Below are 25,792 nucleotides of genomic sequence, written 5' to 3'. Positions count from 1 at the left end.
AACAGGAATTTCATGGTTCGTCCAAGCAGAAGACTTGAAATCTGAGTCTAGGAAAGAAAACCATTCCCATACCTTTTCTGGTCCTGGTCCCGCTTGGTTTGAACCATTGACCAGCACAAAGCCTTGGAGAGAGCCTCTCCGAGAGAAGAACTGGCAAGAGCAGCAGCACAGCAACGCGATTCAGCCAGCAGTTCCAGAAAGAGATGCTGAGAACAGGTCCTTGCGACCGTTCGTGAAGCTGACGCTACAGGTAAAGGCACGCTGTGCTATAAGGCTGCTGGGATCTCAGTAGGATTTCGGGAGCAATGCTGAATCTTCTGGAAACACATTCATTTTATTCCTTTTTTTTGTTTGGTTTGTTTTGTTATTTCACCTTTATAATCAGTGGAAGTCAACATGTTACAGACTGCTCCTGCTTAAAAAACAAAACAAAACAAAAACAAAATAGAACAAGAAAACTAATGAATTTGTCAGTCCTGTTTGATTATGGTAATCTGGTAATCTTTCCACAATATGCTAATATATTTGAATTGGCCTAATATTTTAAGGCTTAAATCATTTGGCTTCAGGAACTAGAGGGAATGAGGCTGAGGCAGTGTCAAGTCATACTTGCTTCCATGCAGAAATAATACTGTGTGATGTACACAGTATATGATTAAAGTGGGCTTTAATTCATACAGTGCAAACAGTGTATGTGTGTGTACATACAGGCACGTGCATATACGGTGTACGCTTCAGATAAGGTGTGATCACTCTAAATATCTGTGGAAAAACACAGATGTAGTGTACAGAAATATTTTTGAAAGAGGTTGTCCACAGCAAGTGAAACGTGAATTAGGAAGTGCTAATTAAGGTGCACTTCTGAAGTTTCTTTAAGTTCAGTTCCATCTGGTCGTGTGTCAGAGACTGCCCTGCGATGGGAATTGGAGTGTGGCAGAGATATCAGGGGATCCCTTTCAAAATTCTGCTTCTGATCCAAAATAAATCGCTTGTGTTGATGTGCCGACTGTTTATAACAAGGGAGATCGTAATAAGTTACAGAATCTTCTGTCCTATGGGCTCAACTTTGTTAACTTTTTGCTATGCTTTTTTGAGAAGAGATTTGTGTCCCTTTTGCTAATTATTTTAGCGTTTTTTTTTCTTTCTGGCCAGTTAATTTTCTGGTTGTTGACAAATTGTTAAACAAGGTCTCTAAGAATCTACCCGGCATTAAGGATACAAGATTTTGTATGTTATACCAAATACTACTTTGATGGGATTTTTTCCCATGCTTTGGTAATGGTGTTAGATATTTTGATTATTCCCTTCTAGCTGCAGGGAGACAGTCTGGCCACTTTAGACTTTGTTTTGTGCCATCCCATCTTAGGAGGCTCTGGCAGTGCATCGCCCTGATTTCATCTCCCGCTCTGGAGAGCGTGTGAAGCATCTGAAGCTTGTAATGGAGGAAAGGCGGATGCAGAACGTACTGCAGTCTGAACGAGAAGAGCTATTTAATCCTCCGGAGAAAAGAAAGGGCTACAGGAATGCAAGTCACATGCTGTCCAACAGAGGTACCTTTATGGTTCTGCTCCTTACGTTCTATAGGAATTAACGAATTTCCACAGTACGCTTACGGCTGTGTGTATTTTTAATAAAAGCATTACAATTATTTAACATTATCATCTATAAGAATCCATAACTTATAAAGGAGTCAGATTGTTGCAATAGTGTTCTTTGTGAGAAGCAGACTTGTTCACTGTTCTCTTATCTCAAAATTTTCCATTTAGGTTTTCCGATTAGAGAAAAGAGAAGAACAATTCCAAAGAGTGAAATGGTTCAAAGATCTAAACGGTAAGGTTAAGAAAACGTTGTTTCAGGTAGATAGGTGACCTGAGTAAATGGGTAGGAAAGATGGATGAATCGTATCTGCAGTCAAAGAATTGGGTGTTGGGGATAACTCAGCTTTTTCAGTGCAAGATGTAGGCACCTTATCGGAGGGACAAAGCACCTATTTAGAGAACCCGAGAAAGATCATTTTGGAAAAATTATTTCTGTAGCTAAAGCTGAGCGTTCTGTATCTGCCATCCAAGCACTGCAGCGACTGTGCAAGTACTGGATCCCGAAAGGAGAGGAAAGGTAGGGTGTGGGCCACTAGAGCATCTGTATAGTTTTAAACATTAACACACTAGGTAATTGGTGCAGGAAGTGAGGTATCATTTCACCACATGAAAGTAGCTTTACGTAAGACATAACTACCCTCAAAGGAATACGGAGGCTTTTACCCTTGGAAAAAAACACCTTATAATAGATTTTGCCTTATTTTTGACTCAAGTAATTCATATATAGAGTGCACAGCGCACTAACAACGTATTAAACATTTGGAATACCTATGCTACAGAGAGAGCATATGAAGGTATAATAAAAAAAATGCCAGGCCAGGGCAGGTTTAGGTTGGATATTGGGAAAAACTTCTTCCGTGAAAGGGCTGTCAGGCCCTGGCACAGGCTGCCCAGGGAAGTGGTTGAGTCTTCATTCCTGGAGGTGTTTAAAAGCCGGGCAGACGTGGTGCTTGAGGATGTGGTTTAGTGGTGGCCTTGGCAGTGCTGGGTTAACGCTTGGACTCGATGATCTTAAGGGTCTTTTCCAGCCTTAACGATTCTGTGATTCTGTGATCATCAGTCGTAGCGATGGGATGGAGCACACCTCAACAGGTTTGCAGGTGACGCTGAACTGGGAGGGCCAGCCACTGTGCTGGAGAGTGGGTCTGCAGTTTCTAGAGATCTCTGCAGGCTGGAGGAAAGGGCCAAGAGGAATCTCATCAAGTTCAACAGCAATAAATACTAAGTCTCTCCTTGGGACAGACACCCTCCTTAGCAGTGTCTGAGGACAGACGGCCTGCGGAGTGGCCCTTCTGGAGAGGGCCTTGGGGGCCTGGCAGCTGGTGGACCGCATACTGAACACGAGTCGGCAGTATGCTCTTGCAGCGATGAAGGCCAGCTACACGCTGCATTTCATGCAGGTGGAGGGAAGGGGATATTCCCTCTGCTTGGCACTCATGGGACCACAGCTGGATCCTCTCTCCGGTTCTGGGCTGCCAGGACAAGAGGGAGGTCAACGAAGTGGCCTGAGCCTGGCGGAGGCCACCGAGACAGTCGGGGCTGGAGCACACGGTGCGTGAGGAGAAGCTGGGGAGGCTGGGTTTGTTTGGCCTGGGGAGGAGGAGGCTGAAGGTGCGGAGCTGGCAGTGGTGCTTCCCTGCCAGAGGAGGGGTGTAGAGAAGGCAGAGGAAGCCTCTCCTTGGAGGTGCGCGGTGACGGGACAAGCAGCGGCGGTGATGTGTTACGGGAAGGAGAAATTCTAGCTGGAGAGGTGGAAGTGAGTTTTTCACAAGGAGGGTGGTGAAGTGCTGGGCCAGGGCCCACGGCGGTGGTCGGATCTGCGTCCTTGGCAATAGTCACCCGTTGAGGGGCTGAGGCCTGAGCAGCCTGATGTAGCCGTGAAGTTAGCCCTGCTTCGAGCAGGAGGGTGGAGTAGGTGACCTCCAGAGGTCCCTTCCAACCTACGATACATTGCGATTCTACAAAACATCTCCTGGAATACGCAATATATAAAATAAACCTCTTGATATATATGGTGGGAGAGTCCCAACAGAATGTTTTATTTCAATAGCCTTTGGCATTTAAAAGTATTTTTAGGGCATTAATAGAGAGGGCAGAAGTGGTAAATATGGTAAATACAGCAGTTCCCCGAGGAATGCATCTCCACATGTTTTAGCTGAAGGAGAAGGGTTTGGGTTCGGGTCGCTTGGACTGTATCTGAACTCGTATATACGTTTTCAGAAACTGCTTTCATAATACCCGAAGTCAGCAGGGCTTCTATGGAGACTGATTCAGGCAGTCACACCTGGTGACTTTTTTTGTTCTTGCTGCTGTCATACTCCAGCTCTCAGTTGGAGCTGAGAAGTAATTTATTCTGTACCATTCTTTTGAAATCCACACCTGTAATGACTGCAAAAGCTTTTTCTTTTTCTCTGTCAGGGTATAAATGGAATTTCTCATGGCACATTAGCTAGACGTAATGAAAACAATTTTCAGTGAAATTTACCTACGATTCTGCATTGCCCACTTCTTGCTCTAAACTTCTTTATGGCAGGATGATTTGTGAGGGGTAAATCTTGATCTTTCTTCAAGGGGAGCCCTCGAATGGCAAAAACCTTTAGAGAATGGTGAGATGGTAGTAAAGCCAAACCCCAAGTCTCGCAAGTATGCCTACCTCCATCCAGGAACACGTGCATAGCCCTAGCACCCTTTGCTGCCTTCCAGCAAAGCATAAGAGGAGTAATGTAAGCATCAAAATGTGATTTATTTCCTCTTTTCTGTAGCGGTTATGTGGGTAGTGACATTTTTAGAAAAGAAGACCTCCTAAGAGCAGCTGCAGACAGAGTAGGAAAATAGGGATACGCAGGAAGGTAGGTCACTGGAAGGAGTGCCGTTGCTCTTTTTTTCCGCCCCCCCCCCTTTTTTTTGGTGTTGGATGTGTATTTGCTTGCTCATCAGTTCCACTGTGAAGTCTGATGGACTGGTAGACACATTGGTGGGGGGGACCATAGAAGCCACAGATGTGTATGGCTCTCCCTAGCTGATGCTGGTGAATTAGACAGGAGATAAAATTCAGTATTGAGACTTGGATTTGATTCTTGCTTTCTTGATTCTGCCCGCTTAGTTACGCGTTATCGTACAGTTTCCTATTGCTTTGTTTTCCAGCTAACTTCTCGTCCTTCTCTCCTTTGAAACATGCAAGTGACACCTAACTTGTACTGACTAAATAGCAAATGGGTGCAAACGGATGCGCATTGGCCTCCCTCACTTCTCTTGCCGGTCTGAAGCATGACTTATTTTCCTGCTGGAATTAGTACCAAGACAACTGTCAAAGATGCCCCTCCTGGCTGGTGGGCTGCATTGATTTGCACTGTTCAAAATGGAGCGTGTTGAAGTTCAGATAATACGAGTTGAAGGCATAGATGTGTTGAAAAATATTGGAAGTGCCAGCAGTCACTATGCAAAGATATTATACTGACATAAAAATGAAAGTCTCTAAAAGAGTATAATGCACTACTGTATCTGTAACAAGTCTTTTTGTTTTCTGTGCGCTGATTATCAAATCAGCATGTTAAGAAAGGAGTTATAGTAGGATCCGTCTTGCTTTAAATATGACAGGACTGAAATTTTTGAACATCGTTCATTCCTACCTCCCATAAACCTTGTTTTTGGAGCTGCCTTTTTCTTGGCAACCACTGTCATGAAATTAGTAAAGCTTTATGATCGTACAGGAAGATGTGGGGAAGGCAGCGTGAGCGATACACTGCCATCCTAGCTCTCGGGTCCCTCCTTTAGATGGTAGCACGTAAACCAAACCGGAACAGCGCGCTGGCTCTGTCCTGAGCACCAGCCACCTTCTGTTGAGCTCAAAGCATCCCTTGCTGTTTGGCTCTGGTATGGGAGAAGTGCAGCACTGGAGAAGACAAAGACCTAAACAGGGCAACAATCTTGAATGTTGCAAATATTGAAATATTGAAAAGATGCCTAAATAGCTTAACTCAGGTTATTCTTGTGATACAAATACTGCTATTGGTGGATAAAGATGTTACTCAGAATCAGCGTATCCTCAAAGCAACGAGGCTGTTCTGTACTGAAGATATTGAAGCTCTACCTTTTGCAGCTGGGTAATATATCAGCTGTATGGTCATTTTAATGTTATAAATATTGCTTTTAGGAGGCTGCTGCTTGTAAGAGAAAGGCATTATGGGATGTGGGAATTTCCGGTATCACAACTGCTATGTATTCCACATTTTCCCTGTATGACACCAGTAAACCCCCAAATAAATTTTTCTATGATGTGGTTGGCCAGTAGCCTTTAAGAGATTGTGAAGATAAAATAGAGGATGTTTTTTTTATATCAATAAGTTCCTTCCTTCCAAGTCACTATTTTTGACTTTTTGTATTTACACTTAAGGATCTATGAGCAGCTGCCAGAGGTGCAGAAGAAGCGAGAGGAAGAGAAGAGGAAAATGGAATACAACTCATACCGCCTGAAAGCACAGCTTTACAAAACGGTAGGTGTTCTGGTCAAGTATTTATACTGGAACATTTTAGATTTTTTTTTTTTCTTGAGGTCACAAGCATTATAGTAATATTTACTAAATGTTAATTCTGTGTTATTATTTTGCAACTTCTAGGTGGTTAGGATACATTAGCATTTAATCAGGGTCAAAGCAGTCAAGCTTAGCAAAACGTGGAACAAAAAATCCCCTTACTTAACCTGAAATCCTTCCAGTACCTACACATGGTGTATGGAAAAAAGACAAGGAAGCATGGTCCTGATTAAAGCATACAAAAAAGGTCTTGCGCAGTCTTGAGGGCCGAACAGAGCGATCGTGGAGCATATTTGAAGAAGGACCATGCTTCCTTGAACTGAAGGCTGCTGGTTTTGCTCTCGTGTACCCTTGCTGTAGATGGATTTAGCTTACACAATTCCCAGCTAACTTCACAACCATGGTTAGCAAAGCCTGGAGTCGTCATTCTTAATTTTGCTCCAACGGAGAACTGGCAGTCCTGGTGGTAATTTGTTAACTTTGAGGGCTGTGGATTTCACCATTATGTGTTTGTTCAGCTAATAGTGTTGCCTTACCGCACTGGCACCGATCAGCCAAGGATCTCCTCTGTCTGGCAAGCTGTAGAATAAACCGGTATCCCTAAGCATGGGCGTGACTAACTTTGAACCACAAACACTTATCCAGCTGTTCAAGAACAGCTTCTGTGCTGGGGCCTCGCCACACAACCGGCAGCAGAGCAAAGGTGGGGTGAGGACTCCAGGGTTTTGGTGAGCAGGAGAAGGAAACAGTGGGGCCCGTTTTGCTGGGTTACTCTAGGACTCTGCTGAATCCTGCCTCATTCTGCCATGAAGCAGTGAGATCCCTGCAGGGATGCCTGCTTCTGTCCCAGCTAACAACCGCTGCTAATGCTCTTCCTCGCTGGCTGTCCGAGTTGTGTAACGTGTGCTTTGTGTCTGTCCGTTAACCACAGGTTTAATTAATGACAGAAAGGTGGAAGAACCCTGTGCTAGAGACTCACCTGGGTTGCGCACGACAAGTAACAAGGAGGAGAGTCTTCTGTCCCTATGCCCTCCCCTGTGCACACATCTAATTATCTAGTATTTCTGTGTACCAAGCAGTATCAGTTTATACACAATGATGTGATAAATGTCCTGATAAAACAGAGGAGGTCCATTTGTCCCCTCGGAGAAGTGCATCTCCAAAACTGACCGGTGTGTCACTTTTTAAGCTCTTCTAGGCAGCTGTATGCTTAAGCTTTCTCTTAAGACTTAATAAGAACTAAAAGATGAGGAACAACAGTTTGCAATACAAACACTGAGGTTCTAACCTGACTTACCTTCTCGCTTTTTAATAACTCATTTACCATAAAACGTAGCCTTCTGGAGAACTCTGGCAGCGAGCAATAAACTGCATTATAAGCCTCTGTGGCTTAAGGACATGCATTAAAAATGAAAATTGATTCCCCCCCCCCCCCCCCCCCCCTCTGGGTCTTAAGCTTGCACTTCAGTTTTAGCATTGCAGCTCTTTCCTGGCTGTGTTGTCCTACCAGAGCTGGAATAATAGGGTTAGTTATTTGTTGGGAACAGCAGTAATTGGATTTTAAGTCAGGGCTTGTAATGCAATGTATTATCCAGAATACCTTTCTAATCTGATTGTGGGTACTTACCACTAGAATTACTGGAATTTGATGCTTTTGCAGGGTGTATTCAGAACACCTTTTTGTCGCTAGCCTGAGAATCTCAGACACCGGTACAGTAAGGTCATAAGAGTTAATGAAAGCTGGCAGTTGTTGACTTGAAGTAGCGTAGTCAGCGAGAAGCAGAGAGGGAATTGGATCAGAGGTTTTGTATACAAGTGTGGTTTTGATTGGAAGAGGGATGATGATTCATCGCAGTAAATACTGTAATCTTTTTGTCTTCCTTGATGATGCAGAATAGCTGTAGTAAGTAGCTGTAAATACAGTGAATGGTTTGTTTAGAATTTGGTAAATGCGTTGCTGAGAGCATCAGTTTCTAAGCGGATCTGATTGTGCGTGAAAAAAAGAACCACAGATTCTGTGGAATGACTCCAAAGATGACACAGGCTATTAGGAGAAGACGACGGCTGGTACAAAAGCTAGACTAAAAACATATGAAATCTAGGGTTGTACCATTTAAATGATCTGTAGCACTGTGCCCAAACTGCGGTGTGAGTGTCTCTCATAGCGACAAGTTCGTGAACTGCTGATGCAGAACAGCAGATCAGTGCTCTGGAATAGATCTGACTCTTATTTTAATTGCAGTCACCTAGAGGAGTCCTGTTGTGCCTTATACAAACCTAGTAGGGGACAGTTCCTTCCAAGATCGTTCGGCATCTATCCGGGCAAGGCTTGGGAAAGGAGAGGGAGGCAGAGGGTCAAGTGCCCCGCTCAAGTTTGCATGTGGGTCAGCGGTGGAGCCAGGCATAGTACTTGTATCTCTGACTCCCAGGTCAGTGCTTAGTGGCATGCCCTGTTCCTAATGAAACTTCTTTGTCCTTCGCTCTTTGGATTTTGACAGGCCACCACTGGTCATCTTGATGGGGGAAGGATGTACTCACACCCCAGCTACTCCAGTTCAGAGTGCAGCTCAGCAGGTTAAACTGCTGGTGAAACTCTCTGTGCTGAGGCACCCTGTTTTGGAGTGTCTGAGGCTTACACTCCTATTTTCTTGGCTGAATTTCTGCTTCTATTCCTGTCACTGATACCAAAGGAGTAGACATGTAAAAGTAAAACTAGGCGTACACCTCACTAATAGCAGTAAGGCTGGCTCCGAGGATGGGGTTAGCTAGCAGTGCGGTGTGCAGGCTGTTTCTGTAGGACTTTGAGGGCTCACGGGTTAGGGATGATTCATGTTTGGGAAAGGAAGCAATAAATTAAACATGCACACACCCCCATACCTCTATGTACATCGTCATGGACAAATGTTTGCTGAAGTATCACTTAAAAGTGAAATTCTCACACAAGAATTTAGAGGTGTGTTAGGTATAACTGCATATTGATATAATTTATGGGTCAGTACTTCAGAAAAAAAATGAATACCAGCTTCTTAGAAACATATCCCGAGGAGAAACCAACCAGCCAGCTAAAATTGTACGTTCCCAGTGTGAGCAACAACCGCTACTAGGTGGGACACACTGCTCTCTGGAGGCAGCGTGTGACTCTTCGTTAGCTGTAGGGAACCAAGGATAATGATCTTAAATTAGTGTCCAGGTTGAGGGATGAGATGAAACTGAGTTTATTTGCCTCCAAATAGGGCCCCAAATTAGTGTGTGTGTGTGTGTGTGTATGTATGTATGTGAATGTGTGTGTGTGTATATATATATATATATATGAACAAAAGTCTCTTACCTTCTGTAAAGTACGAGTGAAAATACTCAGAGGACACCTGAGAAGTAAGGGCTGTCAGTGCTTGTTTTAAGGCATTTGTGTGCTGCCGTGGCAATGTGAGGCAGCACGGTGGGAAGCGAAGAGAGGATGAAATAACAGTTTTGTTCGCACGGAGTGAGGATGGGAGCCTGGGCAGGAAAGGGTATGGGCTAGAAGGCGACTGAGGGTTGCACAAGCATTCTTAATTTTTGAAATCATTAAATGCTTAACTTTATTAAGATAGCAAAGTTATTTTTATCGCAGGATGCACATGCGTCTGGGCTGATGTTCTGTCCCAATATCCCTTGGCTTTTGTACTTTTAATTTCAAATAGAGCATAAAATTGTGCTAGTCGGATAAGAGAATGGTGCATGCCCTTTAATTTTGAAAACTGTCTAGTCGAGACAGATTTCTGATCTGATGGCAGCATAAATCAGAACTCTTTCAACCCCGGTGAAGTGAAAATGAATTTTATGAGTTTATCAGATACAAATTCGTTCCGTTACTGAGGCTTTTCTATGAGATGTAGTGAATTTGCCATTTTTGTAAATAGGGAGCATGGGAGAAACCTCCATAACGGGGATAGCAAAGTTATTAATGGATGTACTTCTCTCTACCCCTTAAAAAAGAAAAAAGATGTTAGCATTCAGGAACACTAAACACTTGTATTTTATTTATGTATGGGACGTGTCCTTTAGAGCCTATGCAAGATAGGGGCCACAAGGTGTCACTACCCCAAAGGAAAACCCACATGCTTCTAGAGGTGTAAAACTGAATTGCACTTTGCTTGCTGCTTTACATTTATTTATTTTTTTTTTTTTAATGTTTGTTTCTCATGCCCTTGGCTACATTTTCCTTCCTGTCAGCAACATGTTAGGGCTTTTTGTTTTGTAGCCACTTCCTGCCCAGTGGAGCAAGGAGGGGCGATAGCATCTCATTGCTCGCTGGGTTTGCTTGTTAGATTGCAAAAGGGCCTGTGAGCCCTCAGGACTGGTCAGAGGTTTTGTGGTGCGAGGTGTTTTGAGCCCATCTGCGGCTTCGTGAGGTGTTTGAGAGAGATTTCACGCTGAGATTCATATCAGCAGCTTCGCTTCTTTTTATATGTATGTATGTAAGCAGTGTATATTCTGTATTGGTAGATACACTAGATGTAGTTTATGTATATACTATATACACATATACTGCATGCTCTGTGTGTGTGTATAAAAGCTGAGCTGCGTGTTGCATTCATCTGTATGATGCGAAAGGTCTCATCAGGTAATGGCTGTATCATTCCCACTGCTGTTAGTAATAATGAGTTACCCAAAGCTCTTACTTTATCGTAAATATATACTTTATCGTATATAAAGCCACCTAGTACGTACTCCATGCTTCAGAATGTCGGGGATCTGCTGGCTGAGCTAGCAGAATCATAGAATCGTTAAGGTTGGAAAAGACCCCCAAGATCATCGAGTCCAACCGTTAACCCAGCACTGCCAAGTCCATCTATACCATGTCCTCGAGCACCACGTCTCCCCGGCTTTTAAATCCCCCCAGGGATGGGGACTCAGCCCCTGCCCTGGGCAGCCTGGGCCAGGCCCTGACAGCCCTTTGGGGGAAGAAGTTTTTCCCAATACCCAACCCAACCCTGCCCTGGCGCAGCTTGAGGCCGTTCCCTCTCGTCCCATCGCTTGTTCCTGGGGAGCAGAGACCGACCCCCCCGGCTCCAGCCTCCTTTCAGGCCGTTGCAGAGGGCGATGAGGGCTCCCCTCAGCCTCCTCTTCTCCAGGCTGAGCCCCCCCAGCTCCCCCAGCCGCTCCTCCCCAGCCTTGTGCTCCAGCCCCTGCCCCAGCCTCGCTGCCCTGCTCTGGCCACGCTCCAGCCCCTCCATGGCCGCCTTGGGGTGCGGGGCCCAGCGCTGAGCACAGCATTCGAGGGGCGGCCTCACCAGTGCCCAGCACAGGGGCACCATCACCTCCCTGCTCCTGCTGGCCACACCGTTCCTGATACAAGCCAGGATGCCGTTGGCCCTCTTGGCCACCTGGGCACCCTGCTGGCTCATGTCCAGCGGCTGTCGACCAGCACCCCCAGGCCCTTTCCCCCGGGCAGCTCCCAGCCGCTCCTCCCCAACGCCTGCAGCGGTGCCTGGGGTTGTTGTGCCGCAAGTGCAGGACCCGGCAATGAGCCTTGCTGACCCTCACACAGTTGGCCCCAGCCCATCGACCCGGCCTGGCCAGGGCCCTCTGCAGAGCCTCCCTGCCCTCCAGCAGATCGACACTGTGGTGTTTCTCTTCTGGATTGCCCGTCGCCGTAAGAATGGGTCACGCTCGCAGGTGCCTGGGGAAGAATAACATAACAGAGCCAGCGTTAGCAGTACTTCCCAAAGATGCTCTAACAGGCTGGTGTGATTTATGTCCAAGGGGCTTCGAATCGACCTTTGGGTTGGTGGGGTTTTTTTTTTCTTTCATGAATTTGTCCACTTGCTTTGTGAAGTGTGAACGCCTGGTGTTCGCAGCACCACAGAGCAGACTTCCACAGTTTGACTGCACAAGGCTGTGACTCTTGACATAAAGTATTCTGTGTCTTTTTGTTTTGTTTCTTTAAAACCTATTACCAGTTATTTTATACGATGCCTCCCCAGATTATTTTTGGAAGAATCCGCAAATAACATTGCCTTTTCACCTGCTTCAGGCTGCTTAGGATTGTACAGACTTGCGTCTGTTCCCCTTCAGTCATGGCTCATCCCTCCCGCTGTAGTGAAGAGTCCTAATTTATGCAGTTATTTATTGTAGAAAACACTTTCTGTATCTTCCACTATGCTTGTCACTCTTCTCTGCAACTCTAATTTTCCTGTGTCCTTCCATAAATGTTTCGCAAGCTGGGGAACACATAACACCCCGAAGTTTGTATTCAGAAGGTGAGGAGCACGACATGCGCCATGGTTACTTGGGGAAGCGGTCTGGCGGCTGATGTCAAGATGTATTCTGACTCCTTGGACTTGTTTCTGACCGTTTCCCCAGCAGCCAGCACAGGGATATCCCGGTGTTTTCCATACCAATGAGTGAGAAACAGCTAGGCTGCTTTAGCTGTCCTAAAAGGTGTAATTTAGTAATAAATAAATGTCCTAAAAGGTGTAATAAATACATGTCCTAAAAGGACAAATTTATGACAAATTATTTATGACAAATGTCATAAATAAATGTCCTAAAAGGTGTAATTTAATAGCCATTTCTTAGTGTTGTATTACGCCTTGATATTCTGTTTAGAAACTTATTAACAATATCTTCATGCTTAGTGTTTTTAACTTTTAGAGGAATAATACTCATCTCTCTCGCTTTGTTTTTATCTTTCAGAAAATCACCAACCGTGTCTTGGGGAGGAAGGTGCCGTGGAACTGATAAAGATCTGTTCAAACGAGGGTGTATTGTGCTTAGTAAACTTGCAGCGTAAAGGAGACCGCGATGTGAAAAAGATAATGCAGTAAATACTTGTGCGGTGTATGTTTTGTGGTATGCACTTGAGTTGTTTTTGTACTAATGGAATCTTGCTGTATTTAAGACTCAATGATTTGATATGAATGACAGATTTTTAAATAAATGGCTGGTTTTTGTAGTGGTGTTATGCACTTCCAAGGTAAACGTAGTTTGGAAGTACTTGGTTCATAATATATTTATAACTACCTGATTGGAATAGCAGTTTTATATATTTATTTTAAATTGTTTTTAACATCGATTTTAAAATATTTTTTATTTCCTATCTCAATGTAGAAAACCTACTTGTAATGTTTTGTACTGCAAAAAACCCTTAATAAATAACATCGATTTGTAGTAACTGTTGCAGCAGTCATGAAATGTATCTTCGCGGTCTGTATGGACAACATCTGAAGAAACCAGGCCGTAATCCCCTCTTACTCTACCCAAGACAGAACCTAAAAACTTGCAAGGTAACTGGAATGGCTGCTTAAACTGGACGTTATTAGCTCTGAAAGAGGGGGGGAGTCGTGACTTCACTGACCTTTCGCTTGGTTTGCTGTCTCTCTGTATGAGCCAGGAGAGTCTAATCAGAGAAAATTTTTGTGATGTTGGGAATTTTTAAGCCTTGCCTGGGAGAGTCCCCCTCACTTCATTCGGTGCTTGCATTCTGGCGGGGTACTTGGGTGTACACTTCACTAGCGTCGCAGTGGCAAAAGGTGCAATATAAAGATTGTGGTTCTTGGCGATAGAATCCTGAAGTCTCAGTTTCATTTGCTTATCGCAATAGAGTTCGTATGGTGTATAAACAGGATGAGACATCTGAGGAAAACTGAGTGGGTGTGAAACAGTGGTTTCCTATTTTCTGTATCTAAGATGTTCATAGCAATTTAGTTCAAGGAAGAGCTGTAACAGTACACCCAATTCTGCAGAGGGTGAGGCACAGCTCAGATTTTGACCTCCTGTGTTCACTACAAATCTCATAGAACTTCTTGTTTCACCCCTTGGCTAAGCCATCCAGTGGTGGCTACGGTCCAGCTCTGCCAGTTACCCCTGGAGTTCACATTGGGATGTAATGAATCAAATCTTCACATGATGGGGAATAATGTGATTCCCTTCAAGGTCAGTAGAACTACACTAAATTACGCTAGACAAAGACCTGGCACGGTATTTTGCAAACTGTGTCCTGTGCCGGTGGTACTACGTGCTGTTAAAGCAGCTGTTATATCCTACCCCAGAGTCAGAAGGAAATAAAATGTGAGAATATAGCCGGGTGTAAGATTTATAATTTATCTGGATGTACTTTTCGTATCAGAATAGCATGCAAAAAAACCCCAGCCACCACAAAACCATGATCTAATATGTCAGAAGGCCATATCTGGTCTGGTCTCAGAAATCTGAAGCTAAAAGTGCAGATTAAAAATAATACAGTATCACATGGCTGCGATAAATCAGCTCAGAGGATGGCTTATCTCGTTAGACCTTTCCACTTTCCAAAATCTGTTTTTACCCCTTTGCTCCTTCCGCTATCTTGTCCTTGGGATCAGTGTGGATGCAAGCTGCTGCTTTGCCTTTTGAAGCGCACTTCTGGGGCTAGAAAGCAGCTTTGGACCTTGCTGAAGCAGAAGGTGCTAAAACTTGCTGGTACTGAGATTTCTCATGCCGTTCTCCAGTATACATATGAATAGACTTTTTCCTTGCGACAAGGAATTCAGTTGTGTTGGAGTCAGGACAAGATCTTACCTCACCGAGTGCTCATTTAAAGCCAGTTAGCTTCTTAAATATGCTTTTAAGCTTTCAACTGATGTAAAAACAAGAGAGCCCTGCTGATGCCTCCGAGGATGCTTGGAAGTCTTCTTACAGTCAGATAACACAGCTGATGGTTGTTTTTATTTAAATGTCCATAGCCTGCCTGTGCGTTGCTCCCCAACAAAAGCATAGGCGCCAATAACCAAGCAGATTGCAAATCCAAGAAAGGCCCATTTCAACCCATCCTCCTCTGAGTAGAGAACTACACATTGCAAAACCTTGCAAAACAAAGGAAGAGCTGCTGCAAATTTTTTTTTTATGTTTTACCTCGCTTAAAAACGTGCACTACCATAACAGTCGCTGTCACTCTGTGAGTTGTTAGAGTTGCGGCTTGAGGGATTTAGTGACAAGTAGCTGTAATTCCTCGTTTGCTAATAATATTGTAGCATTTTGTCTTTGCTAAGGGAGAAGTGTTTGCTTCTGCTAAAAAATTTTCTGTTCAGGCCTGCCTTAGTATATCAGAATGTGTGATCGGAAGACTGTGCTTGGATGTTTTACGCTGGTCTCGGGGCACACAAAGAATTTACACTCCGCTTTCTGAAATATTGTAAAGCTTTTCTTTTCTTTTTTTTACATTTGTTTTACAAAAATTCTCTTTACTTTCCACACAGTGGGGGGAAAAGAAAGTTTTGTGGAGGAACAGCATGAGATAGATTGATTTGTCTCCCCAGAGGAGTGAGTACCTGTAATTCCAAATGCAATCGGGAGGAGCTGCAACTTCTCAGAACTTGTGAAGATCAGGTTTAAAGGAGGCAGGTCTTCTCCTCAGCCCTGCACTCTGACAGCGTCATCGTCCATCCTTCTCTTGATTTCTTGGTGAGGGATGCTAGTGAAGCTGACTCACGGCCCCTCCACGACCATTCCTTGTTGTCATCAGTCAGATAAAGCTCGTGCTGGGTGCAAAGCATCCAGTGTTTATATTTCTATGGAAAGAGGCTGTTGACATTTGGAGTCGTTGGTTCCAACATGCAAAACTTCTTTCCAAAAACTCAGGAAATTAGGCTCGTCTTGTGTTGATTCCAGAGTGGAGTCATCTCATCTTAATCCACTGCTACACAAAGACTTTTAGGGTAAGTTCTGCAAATCTTTGGAAGTTTAAAGAGGACAGAACTATTTATTTTTTTTTTTTTTAACCCTACAGGAGCAGGCTTTTGTTATTAGTTAATCAGAAATGTTCTTTGATCGGCATTTGCCATGCCCACCTGCACAACGGTTATTGTGTAGATACCAGATGCGTGACTGAGTCTCACCGAAAGGCCGGCTGTCGTAGCTGCTCTCTCGGGAACTGGGAAAGGGCAGCACCGTTCTCTGTTGAGTTGTCTCTAGAAACTGAAAGCAGCTTTGATCATCGTTCATTTGTACCTCGTTCATCATCAAATAAATACAGTGACTGGTCTTTGGCTTTGGATTGCCTGTAGATGTACCGTCTACAAACTGGACTTGATGGATGGATGTGCGGGTGAGGCGGGCAAGGCAAGGAGGCAGCAGGGGAAAGGGGTGTAAAAAAGCCACCCTACGCTTTGAAAGGTTCCTTGTTTTAAAGTAGGAGGCTTGTTTGCTCTTCAGAAACACCTTCCATTTCCTCTTTTGTGATCATTTCCACTATTTCTACCTTTTGTATTCCATCCTGATGGACCTTTTATAACGACATGCTAAGTCCTTTGGTTCTCGGTGGGTGTTTTTGGAGTCCTTTCTATGGAGAACCACTCTGAAGTTAGAGGTCTGTCGCCTCAGGCAGTGATGGGGGAATGCGTGAGGAGCTCGAGCAGATGTTGTCTGGGACGTGTTCTCTCATCGCTGGTGGCTGGAAAGATTGCCATGGAAACCAATCGCAAGGATGATGTAAAAGAAAAGTTGAAGTGCACGACTTCCTTGGAAAAGGAAGTTCCCCACAGAATATAGTCGTGTTACTGTACGTCCGTCTAGATGTGGCCTGGTCCAGACTGGGTGGCTGCTGGAGGACTGCTTCGGGAAGTGATCGTCTCCCTGCGCTGGGCAGTGGTGAGGCCGCCCCTCGAATGCTGTGCTCAGCGCTGGGCCCCGCACCCCAAGGCGGCCATGGAGGGGCTGGAGCGTGGCCAGAGCAGGGCAGCGAGGCTGGGGCAGGGGCTGGAGCACAAGGCTGGGGAGGAGCGGCTGGGGGAGCTGGGGGGGCTCAGCCTGGAGAAGAGGAGGCTGAGGGGAGCCCTCATCGCTCTCTGCCACGGCCTGAAAGGAGGCTGGAGCCGGGGGGGTCGGTCTCTGCTCCCCAGGAACAAGCGATGGGACGAGAGGGAACGGCCTCAAGCTGCGCCAGGGCAGGGTTGGGTTGGGCATTGGGAAAAACTTCTTCCCCCAAAGGGCTGTCAGGGCCTGGCCCAGGCTGCCCAGGGCAGGGGCTGAGTCCCCATCCCTGGGGGGATTTAAAGAACGGATAAATGTGGTGCTTGAGGACATGGTATAGATGAACTTGGCAGTGCTGGGTTAACGGTTGGACTCGATGATCTTGGGGGTCTTTTCCAACCTTAACAATTCTGTGATTCCCTGAAGGACTTCTGCTGCCTGCCTTTGTCGGTGGTGAATCTGTTAGTGGTTGTGCCTGTGGGAGAACACAACTGAATGACTTTGAAGAGGAGGAGACCGAAGAAGAAGATTTGCCCCCTGCAAAAGCAGGTAAGCTCATCGCTTCTGCTTATCCACGAGAGCATCCTGGTTTACAATGCGCTTTTCCTGAAGCCATACCCTAATGAAGAAATGACTTCCTGGCTGGCTGTTCATTAGCCCAGATCAAACTTTAATCCAGTAAAGAAGATCTTAATATATTGCTTCCTTTATGCTGCATTTATGAGTCGGCCAGCTGGGCGGCTCTACTTCTGTAAAGCTTAAAAGTGTAACATGAAGTCATTGGACATGCTCGTCGTAGGCTGGGGGAAGGAATTCAGTCGGACCGCTGTAAATGGAAAAGACACGATTCTTTCGCACAAGCAAGGTTTGAAAGTCAAACTTTTTATTAATATTTTTCTCCCTACATCAGCAGATAAACCGAATTCTCCAGGCCAAATTAGACCCTGCGGGAGGGTGAATGACCTCTGGATGACAAATGAAAGCCATGTTGATTAATACACTTCTGGAAGGCACTCAAATTCCACGGTGATGAGGACAGTTGTAAGAGGTCTTGATAGGGGAGAAGGGTTGTTTTTTAATACAACCTAATTTTATTTATGTGCCCACGTGCTGCAGCCCTGTCGCTCGCTAGCTTTATCAGAAGCTACTTCAAACTTGTCTTCATCATGCAAAAGAAAAACTCCAGCTCGTTTTCCCAAAGTTGTGTTGGCTGCCTTACCCGAGTTCGATGCGGCGCGTCCCACGAATCACTCTGCCGTAGGGGGCTTGCTGCCGGCCTCTGCCAAGTCTGGTTGAGTCATCTGCCGAGGAGCCAGCCCTGGCCTTCCCCTGGAGAAGAGTCGGTCTCCTGGACTCCCAGAATTGCCTCTCGGATCTGGAGGACGTAGCACGCCAGCTGCTCTCCGTGCCCTCCGGAACGAGGAGTTGTGTTCCTGTGGCATTGTGTGCAGGTTGAATCATCGTTTTAATGGGAGATGATGTGACATTGGGTCTAAGGAGACTTTTTTTTTCAAGGCACAGTTTTTTATGAATGGTGTAGAGCTGTTTTGCTCCCTTAAGCTGCTCTCGTCCTTTGCAGAAGGACCCATAACAGGTATTTGTGCTGACGAAGCAGTGGTGGAAGACGCAAAGCGTGGGAAGATCCCGCGCACACCTCCTCTGCTTGTGCGACTCGATGTGCTGGTGGCCTCCTTCACGACTACGAAGAACGAGCGCCTGGGAGGACAGGAGCACCCTGAAAATGGATACCGAGGGGTTCTCCCTGTCTTTAATTCCACGGCTGTGAGTGATCCCCCACCCTGGCTTCACACGTGCTGCCCTTGGCTGACGCTGGGACGCAGAAATCCCCGATCTCGGGCTCAGCTGCCAGGCTGCGTGACCCAGCTGCAGACCACGGTCGGGTGCCACGGCTTCTGTAGGCTTTTGTCAGCAGAGATATCAAGTGATCGAGGCTGCAGGCAGGGGGAAAAACGCCTGTTCCTTTGCACAAAAAGGCCTTTTATAAGCTGCTCTGGATAACCACCAGCCGTTGCGGCCCCCAGCCCGGTGTAGGGCCATGTACTTCTCCAGGGCCAACGGCTACGCTCAGGTTCCCCGCGCCGGTGGGAAGCAGAGCCTTCTGCCTTCACCAGCCCCCGAGACCGCGCTACTTTCATTAATCCACGCTGGTTGAGAAAGTGGAGGAATGAGGAAAAACGTCACGTAACGTAGTAGCGGTGAAGCTACGCTGGGATTGATGGGCTGCTGGGGGAAGACCGGAGCCTGCCGGCTGCCCGGGGTTTCCTCTGGCTGACGGTCCCTACTCCACCCAGCCCCTGGCTCACCCCTCCGTGGCACTCCTGGCCACCGACTGCCCTTTCTTGGAAAGGCGTTCGCAGGGCTCCGCAGCTCTGCACAGCCTCGTCCCTCCGGACCGTGCTGGTGATGCTTTCCTGATGGCTGAAAGCCCTCTCATGCCTTTGAATCTCTCCTAGTTGCATGCCAGGCTGCTGATTTACGGCTGCTCGGCTGAACTTCCACGGAGCTGCCTGGATCCAAGAAGGGACGGCAATGCCCTCTGTTCCTCACCACGCTTCCACGGGTTTATTCTTTGAAGTGACTTTTTTTGCAGCGTTTTTCCTCTCGTGGAAGTGGTGAGACCTGCACAGCCCCTCCACGCTGAGCTTTAGCAGGAGACCGTCTTCCAGCTTCAGGGAGCCCTTCCCAGTGCTCTGCAGGGCTTGACCCAGAAAGGGTGGAAGATGCTTAGGAGAGCTCATGGTGAGAGGGAGGTGATGCTAAATGGCATTAACCCACCTGAAAAAACGCTGTATCTGAGGCTAATGGGGCCTTGAAGGTGCTGCCGAGCTGGGGAAGACTCGCAAACGCTGTCCAGATGTTTGCATCTGCTGGCTGCATCCGAGGGCCCTGTTAACAGGACCTCAACGCCTGTTTGAGTGCCAGGAGGGCTCTGACTGTGCTGCTGCCGGGGCTCTGCCATTTCGATTTGCCCTTTGTGCTGGGAAACCCCCAAAAGTCCCCTGTCCCTTCCTCTCCCGAAATGTCACCTTGGGCAGGCGCGCCCACAGCTCCCTGGCACATGTCGGGTCAGGGTGTCTTGCAGCCGTCCCCATTTTTAGAGTAAAATAATTTGTAAAGCTTTAATTTTTAGTGTTAATCACTATTATTATTCAGGCTCCAATGACTATTGATGAATCCTTGCCCTGAATTTAGGAGGAGAGGCAGGTGACCCCGGGAAAGGACCCAAAAGAAGCAGGGAGGAAGGCGAGCAGCACCCCATCCCCACGCCGCCCTACCTGCTGGCTCTGCGCGGCGGCGAGCTGTGCCGCCGCCGGTTTGACAGACCTGGATCTCCTGTTAGGAAAAAAATATTAACATTCATATTCATAATAGCAACTGGGGAGGGTCGCAGAAGCGTCTCGGCTCCGTCTCGCCCTGGTGGGATGGAGGGGGTTGTTTAATTGCCTTTTTTCCCCCCTTTTCTTTGTGCAGGCAGCCTCTCGGTCCCCCCTTCCCCGAGGAAGGGGGCAAAGGGGCGGTGGGGAGCCCGGGGGGGGTCGGCGGCTGCCGGCCCGGCTGCAGTGGGATGCCCTGGCGGAGGGAGCCTGGGAGCAGCCTTCTCCTCCGATCTGGTTTTCATTAAGCGGCCGGGCCGGGCCAAGAGACACAGCAATAAATAAAAGGCGAACAATGCCGGCCCCCCAGCCGCCCCCTCCCGCCGCCCAGCCCGGCATCCAGCCGGGCGCTTGGGAAAGGGGGCTCGGGCCGGCCCGGGGGCGAGTGAATGGGGCTGGCGGGGGGAAAGCGGGCGAAGGGGAGGGGATCCGAGAGCATAAGAGGGGAAGGCAGGGCCGGCGGCGAGCAGAGGCGGTGACAGCCCCGGGGAGCGCCGGCATGGCCGGGCCGGCCCCCCGCCAGCCCCGCGGGGGCTCGGCTGCTCTTTGGGGGAGCCGCATCCTCCTCCTGGGGCTGTTGGTGCTGGTCCCCGGGCCAGGGGATGCTTCTGGACCGCCAGGTAAGGGGCGGGGGGTGAGGGGGAGGTGAAGCCCCAGCTCGGCCCGCAGGGAATCGCGGGTGCGGGGACCCCGGGGTTTGCAGGGGGGAATGGGTGGGGGTTTGGGAGGGGGGCGCATCCCTGGGCTCGGAGCGGTGGGAGGCTGTGGGCAGAGCTCCCTCCCTTCCGTCCCCTCGCCCTGCTGGGGATGTGCCCCCCAAATCTCCCCTCGGGTCCCCCAGCTCCCACCCCGGCGGTGCCCGGGCCGGGCTCTGGGCTGCTCGGGGTGGGAGCGCTGGGACCCGCCGCCCCCCGGGGGAGGGGACGGGCTCGGCTCCTCACCCCCCAGCACCCCAAACACCCCCCCGTCTCCCCATCCTGCGCCTCCCTTGGGTCCCCGCAGCCGTCCCAGCTCCGGGCCCCGGCACCCCGAAAGGGAGCTGGCAGCGGCTCCCGCTGCCGATGCACATTTTGCGGTGAAACTTGGCTTTTTCTGTTGTTGAGGAAATACATTATTTTCCCCCGAGGTTCCTATCGCTTTTCAAACAGGAGGAGGAGGGGGGTTGCCAGGTTGGGTTCAGCCTCCTTTGGTCTCTCTTCTCCATCCCTAATTCCTTCCCCAACCCCACCACGAAGCCGGGGCCGCTGCTTCTCCACGCAAAGCACGATTTTTATTATGATTTTTTTTGTTTACTTTCGAGCTTTGCTGGGTTCTCTGCTGCTGCTGAAAAGAAGTTTTCCAGCAACTCCAAGAGAAACCCGCTCGAGCCGCGCAGCTGGGAGAGGAACGGGGAGGGTGGTGGGAGCCAGAAACCTCTGTTTGGATTAAAGAGGAGAGAAGGAGCAGACGGGAAAGCTGCCCGCTTCGGCTGGAGCCTGGGCGCTGGGGCTCATCGCCGGGCTCCGGCATCCCCCAAACGCGGGGCTGCCCGGCCGCAACGGTGCGAACATCCCAAAGGCCAAAGCGACTCTGTTCCCAGCACAGCATTCCCAGAATGGGCTGGGAATGAGTGCGTTTTCCAAGAAAAAAAGAGAAGGGAGGGAGTGGGAAACCTCCTCTGCGCTACATTTGGGTTTATTTGCCTTAGATTTTGAAGGCCCTATCTCATGCTCTGAGCCTCTCTCATTACCAGCAAAAGCTATAGTCAAAACAGCGAGCAACTTAATATAATAACCGAGGGTTTTTTACGACGTGGCCCGAAGCCCAGCCCAGTAATTCCTGCGGAACGGCTGCCCCTCGTGTCCCATCCTCTCCCCAGACAGCGTGGGAGAAAGACGGGCTTTGCCGCAGGCCGGGAGAGGCAGCGGCTCCCTGCCCTCCTCCCTCTGCCGCAGCCAGCGGAGGAAAAAACAGGGTGGTTTTCTTTTTTCCCCCTTTCTGTGTGACGGGAAGGGAGCAAACCCCGCTGGAGGCGCTCGCCCCGCGGGGCCGAACGCGCGGCGCATCGCCGCCGTGCCTCAGTTTCCCCGCCGGAAAATGCGGCTTGTCTATGGCTGGGGGTTGGAGGGCCTCGCTGAGGCTTTCGGGGGAGGTGGGGGGAAGGAAACTGGGATGGCGTCCCCACCTTATCTGCAGTTATTCCTGGAATCTGATTACATGCTATATATAATGAAAGCTGATTAAATACCACTGTGCGATAGCGCCGGGCGCGTCCCGGGGCCTGGTGGGACAGACGTGGCCGGGCTGGGGAGCTCGATCACATTAAACACTCGATCTGCACTTCCCAACCACTAACTCCATCTTTTTTTTTTTTTAAATTTTCAATAACTTCATCTTTCCCCAAGCCAAATCCCCCCAGATCGTTGCACGGGGAACCAAAACAAGCATATAAAATTATAAAGCCGTAAGCCCTGTTATTCCACTCCCTTCATAAATAACTTGGCCCTTTGCTGGGGAAGATTATTAGATCCAAGCTTTCACTGACAACGTTTGGCTTGGCAAGGTGGTCCAGCCCTTGACGGTTTTGCTAGACCTCATCCCCTCTCCGCAGCATCTTCAGATCTGATTTTTTTTTTTTGTTATAGTCCAGGCTTAAGTCATCGGTAGCTGCTCTGCTGCAATCAGACACAGCCACATTGTTTAGAAAGAAAAAAAAATATCTTAGAAAGTCTGCCTGTCTCTAATCGAGCCAAGGAATTGCTTGTACTGCTCTGCCCGGGGGAGCTGGGATGGCTCAGAGCAACCCGTAACGTGCTGCAGCTATTTTAGCTCCTCCGCTCCCTGCTCCAGCCCAGCGCGGGCTGGAAAGACGATGGCTCGATTCCTGGGTGATTGAACCGCGCTTCCCCATCCCGTAAATGACAACGATCCATGGTGGAAAAGCAGAAAGCCAAAACCAAAGCTGGTTGTGGGATTCGGGAGGGATGGAGCGGGCGGGAGGGTGCGCGGCTGCCCGCAGAGCCCCCGCCCTCGCTCCGGTGGGGTTTGCCTGGGCTGGGTGGTGACGGCGGGGATGCGAGCGGGGCCAGGGTGGTGCCACCCACGTCCCGGCTGCTCCTCTAGGGTGGGTGTCAGGGGATTTAAGCCCCAGGTTTGGGACCTGGGTGGGCAGCGATGCTCCCGGGAGGCTTCCAGGAGCAAGGCTGGGCCAGCGATGAGGGTGCTGGCCTGGCGAGGAGGTGATGCTTTGGCTTCATGCTGGTCTCCATCCCCCAGAAACACCCCAGAGGTGGCCCCGGCCGTTGTCCAAAGCCCCCAGCTCTGTCTCTTGTCCCCATTTCTCTCTTGATGTGGCTGCAGAGGAGCTCCCGCTCTCAGGGACTTGCATAGTCCATTCACGTGCTTACCAGGTCTTCTCTTTCCCAGGGCCACCGCCCCACGGAGAGCGGGTCACCCCACACTGGCTCCTCGGGGGCCGTACCAGACGAGCCGTCAGCCCGGATGAAAAGGTAAGGGCAGAGATGGGTCCTCTCCCCTGCACCGCGCGGCCGGGTCCTGCGCCCCGAGGTCTTCACGGTGGGACTCGGATGGAGATGTTGAGTTTGCAGGTCCCACCAGCAGGATGTCGAGTTTATAGGAGCCATCACCCTGTTCAGGTGATGAACAGGGAAAGCAGAGGATGAAACAGTGAATTAATTAAATGTGGTCTTAACTGTTGGGCAGTAGGAAGGATGGCCAAGAGCTATAGGGTGAGCGGTAAGGAGCCGGGCAGTTTGGAGAGAGGAGGTAGAGGTAATTCCTCAGGGTTTGGCCCGGATAGACAGACCAGCAATATTAGCTAAAAGGAGAGTGCTGCAGGATTTAAGAGCGATGTCCTTGGGAAGGCTGCGGAGAAGCCGGGTGCGGGCTGCGGGGAGGAGAGGACATCTCTTCCCAGGGCTGCTCTGCTGGCTGTCGCACCCTCCCCGCCGCTCCCACCGTCTCCAAATCCGCTTTATGAGGTGCTTGTGGTGACCCTCGCCTGGGTTTGGCACCTCGCTGGGCTCTGGGGTCAACCAGCTCCGCAGCTGCCCATCGGCCGCAGCAGCTGGTCCTCGTACCCAGCAGCTGGGAGGGTCTTAGGGCTGTGGTTCTCCATCGGGGCAGATCAAATCGCTTCCCAGCAAAACAAGCACCAATACGGATGGTTACAGGAAACTGTTGTATTTTGGCGCTGAACAGATTCACTGCTGAGAAGACTCAGTGCCACCTTCTCTGGTGGCATCTCCCTGAAGCAGGGGCGGAGGATGCCGCTTTGAAGCCACCTGAGATGCCTCCAAGTGAGACCTCCTTGCCCCAGGCAGGAGATACCGAGGGAGGGGGCCAGCCGCAGAGAGGGGCTTTGTGCTGCCCTGCCTCCTCCGAGGGGCTGGACGATGCCTTTTCCCGGGGGAATCGGGAGCGTCGCTCCCATTGGCGCCGGCTGCTGGGAATCGTGGTTCTGCAGTAGCTGAAATAGCCCATCGCGTTGGGGATGCTGTGGTCAGCCTGCAGAAATGTCCCCTCCCTTCCTAGCGGCCCCGGATCAGTCTATATTTAGGTTTGGAGGGCACTCAGGATGGGAGGTTTATTTTGGACGGTGGGAGGTTTATTTATACTCTCGCTAACACCCCGCTGCCCGAAATTGTGCTGGGTGGGTGCAAATCGCAGGCGTGCGGGGTGTTTTCGGGAGTCACTGGGGGACCCCGGGGCCGGTGGGGCTGGGACGGCCACCAGCCAGGGCCGGGGTGGCTGGGCAGGTCCTGGCGTGTTTCCTGGCATCTGCTCTGCCTCTGCTGGCTCCAGCCAGCCCGAAACAAGGAGGCTGCTGTTCCTCGGAGGGCGGGGAAGGAGGGGAGAGGGAGGGTGGTCGCAGCCGGGAACGGGGAGGCTTCGTGGGGGAAGGACGGCGGCAACCAGACAAAGAATGGGGTAGGGGCGAGTGGACAGAGCCCCAGACCGGCCCTTTTTGCCCTGGTACTGCTGACACGCGTATTTTTAGGATCAATTTAGTCCACCCCACCCCGTCTCCTCCTGCCCTCCAGCAAAGATCCTGGAAATAAAACCGGCTGCGTGGTTGCCGCCAGCCTGCTCTGTTTGTCCGGGCATGGCTGGCTTTCGGGGCAGGAGTCTGCGAGGAGACAACATCTGAGTGAGTGAAATGATGGGTTCAAGCGTGGTGACGGCCCCGAGGCTCCTTCATCCCGTCGCTGGGAGCTGCTCCTCTGCGCAGCGGGTGGGACGCTGCGGGGTGGCCGCAGCCACGGTCCCGGGGGGCATCACCGCATCTCCTTTCCCTCCTCCCGGAGGAGCGAGGTCGAGCCGTCGGGAAGAGGAGGAGGATGGCGGTGGCGGCCCTGCGGTCCCATCGTGTGCGGGCTGGCACGGCGCTGGGCGGGCTGGACCCTGCCTCCCCCCTCTACACCCTCCTCTCCTATTGTTCGAGGCTGAACTCCCCGCGGGCTCGACGGCTCCCGGCACACATGGAAGCGATTTCGGAGAGGCCGGGGAGGAGGTCGTGGGGACCCTGATTGCAAACAGCTCCCTCGTCGCCGCCAGCTTG

General features: G+C 49.6%; 2 protein-coding genes across 2 annotated transcripts in view; both read left to right on the top strand.

Moving 5' to 3' along the window:
• Window positions 1–13,144, top strand: part of ALMS1 (ALMS1 centrosome and basal body associated protein) — a gene marked incomplete at its 5' end in the record, with an annotated part of 41,927 nt that extends 28,783 nt beyond the window's left edge. The window contains 5 exons of the mRNA XM_082315919.1: window positions 6–250; window positions 1,367–1,550; window positions 1,767–1,830; window positions 5,992–6,091; window positions 12,809–13,144. Coding sequence (XP_082172045.1) covers window positions 6–250; window positions 1,367–1,550; window positions 1,767–1,830; window positions 5,992–6,091; window positions 12,809–12,853 — 638 coding nt within the window. The 3' untranslated portion in view covers window positions 12,854–13,144. The remainder of the gene's footprint in view (window positions 1–5; window positions 251–1,366; window positions 1,551–1,766; window positions 1,831–5,991; window positions 6,092–12,808) is intronic.
• A 7,556-nt stretch (window positions 13,145–20,700) lies between these two features.
• The window catches only part of ADAM33 (ADAM metallopeptidase domain 33), a 31,607-nt gene continuing 26,515 nt past the window's right edge, over window positions 20,701–25,792 (top strand). Inside the window, exons 1-2 of the mRNA XM_082316009.1 lie at window positions 20,701–20,852; window positions 23,638–23,720. Of these exons, the coding sequence (XP_082172135.1) occupies window positions 20,732–20,852; window positions 23,638–23,720 (204 nt within the window). The 5' untranslated portion in view covers window positions 20,701–20,731. The remainder of the gene's footprint in view (window positions 20,853–23,637; window positions 23,721–25,792) is intronic.

Source organism: Platalea leucorodia, assembly GCF_965183815.1.
Source record: "Platalea leucorodia genome assembly, chromosome: 6".
NCBI lineage: Eukaryota > Metazoa > Chordata > Aves > Pelecaniformes > Threskiornithidae > Platalea > Platalea leucorodia.
This window is presented reverse-complemented; position numbering and strand designations above follow the sequence as displayed.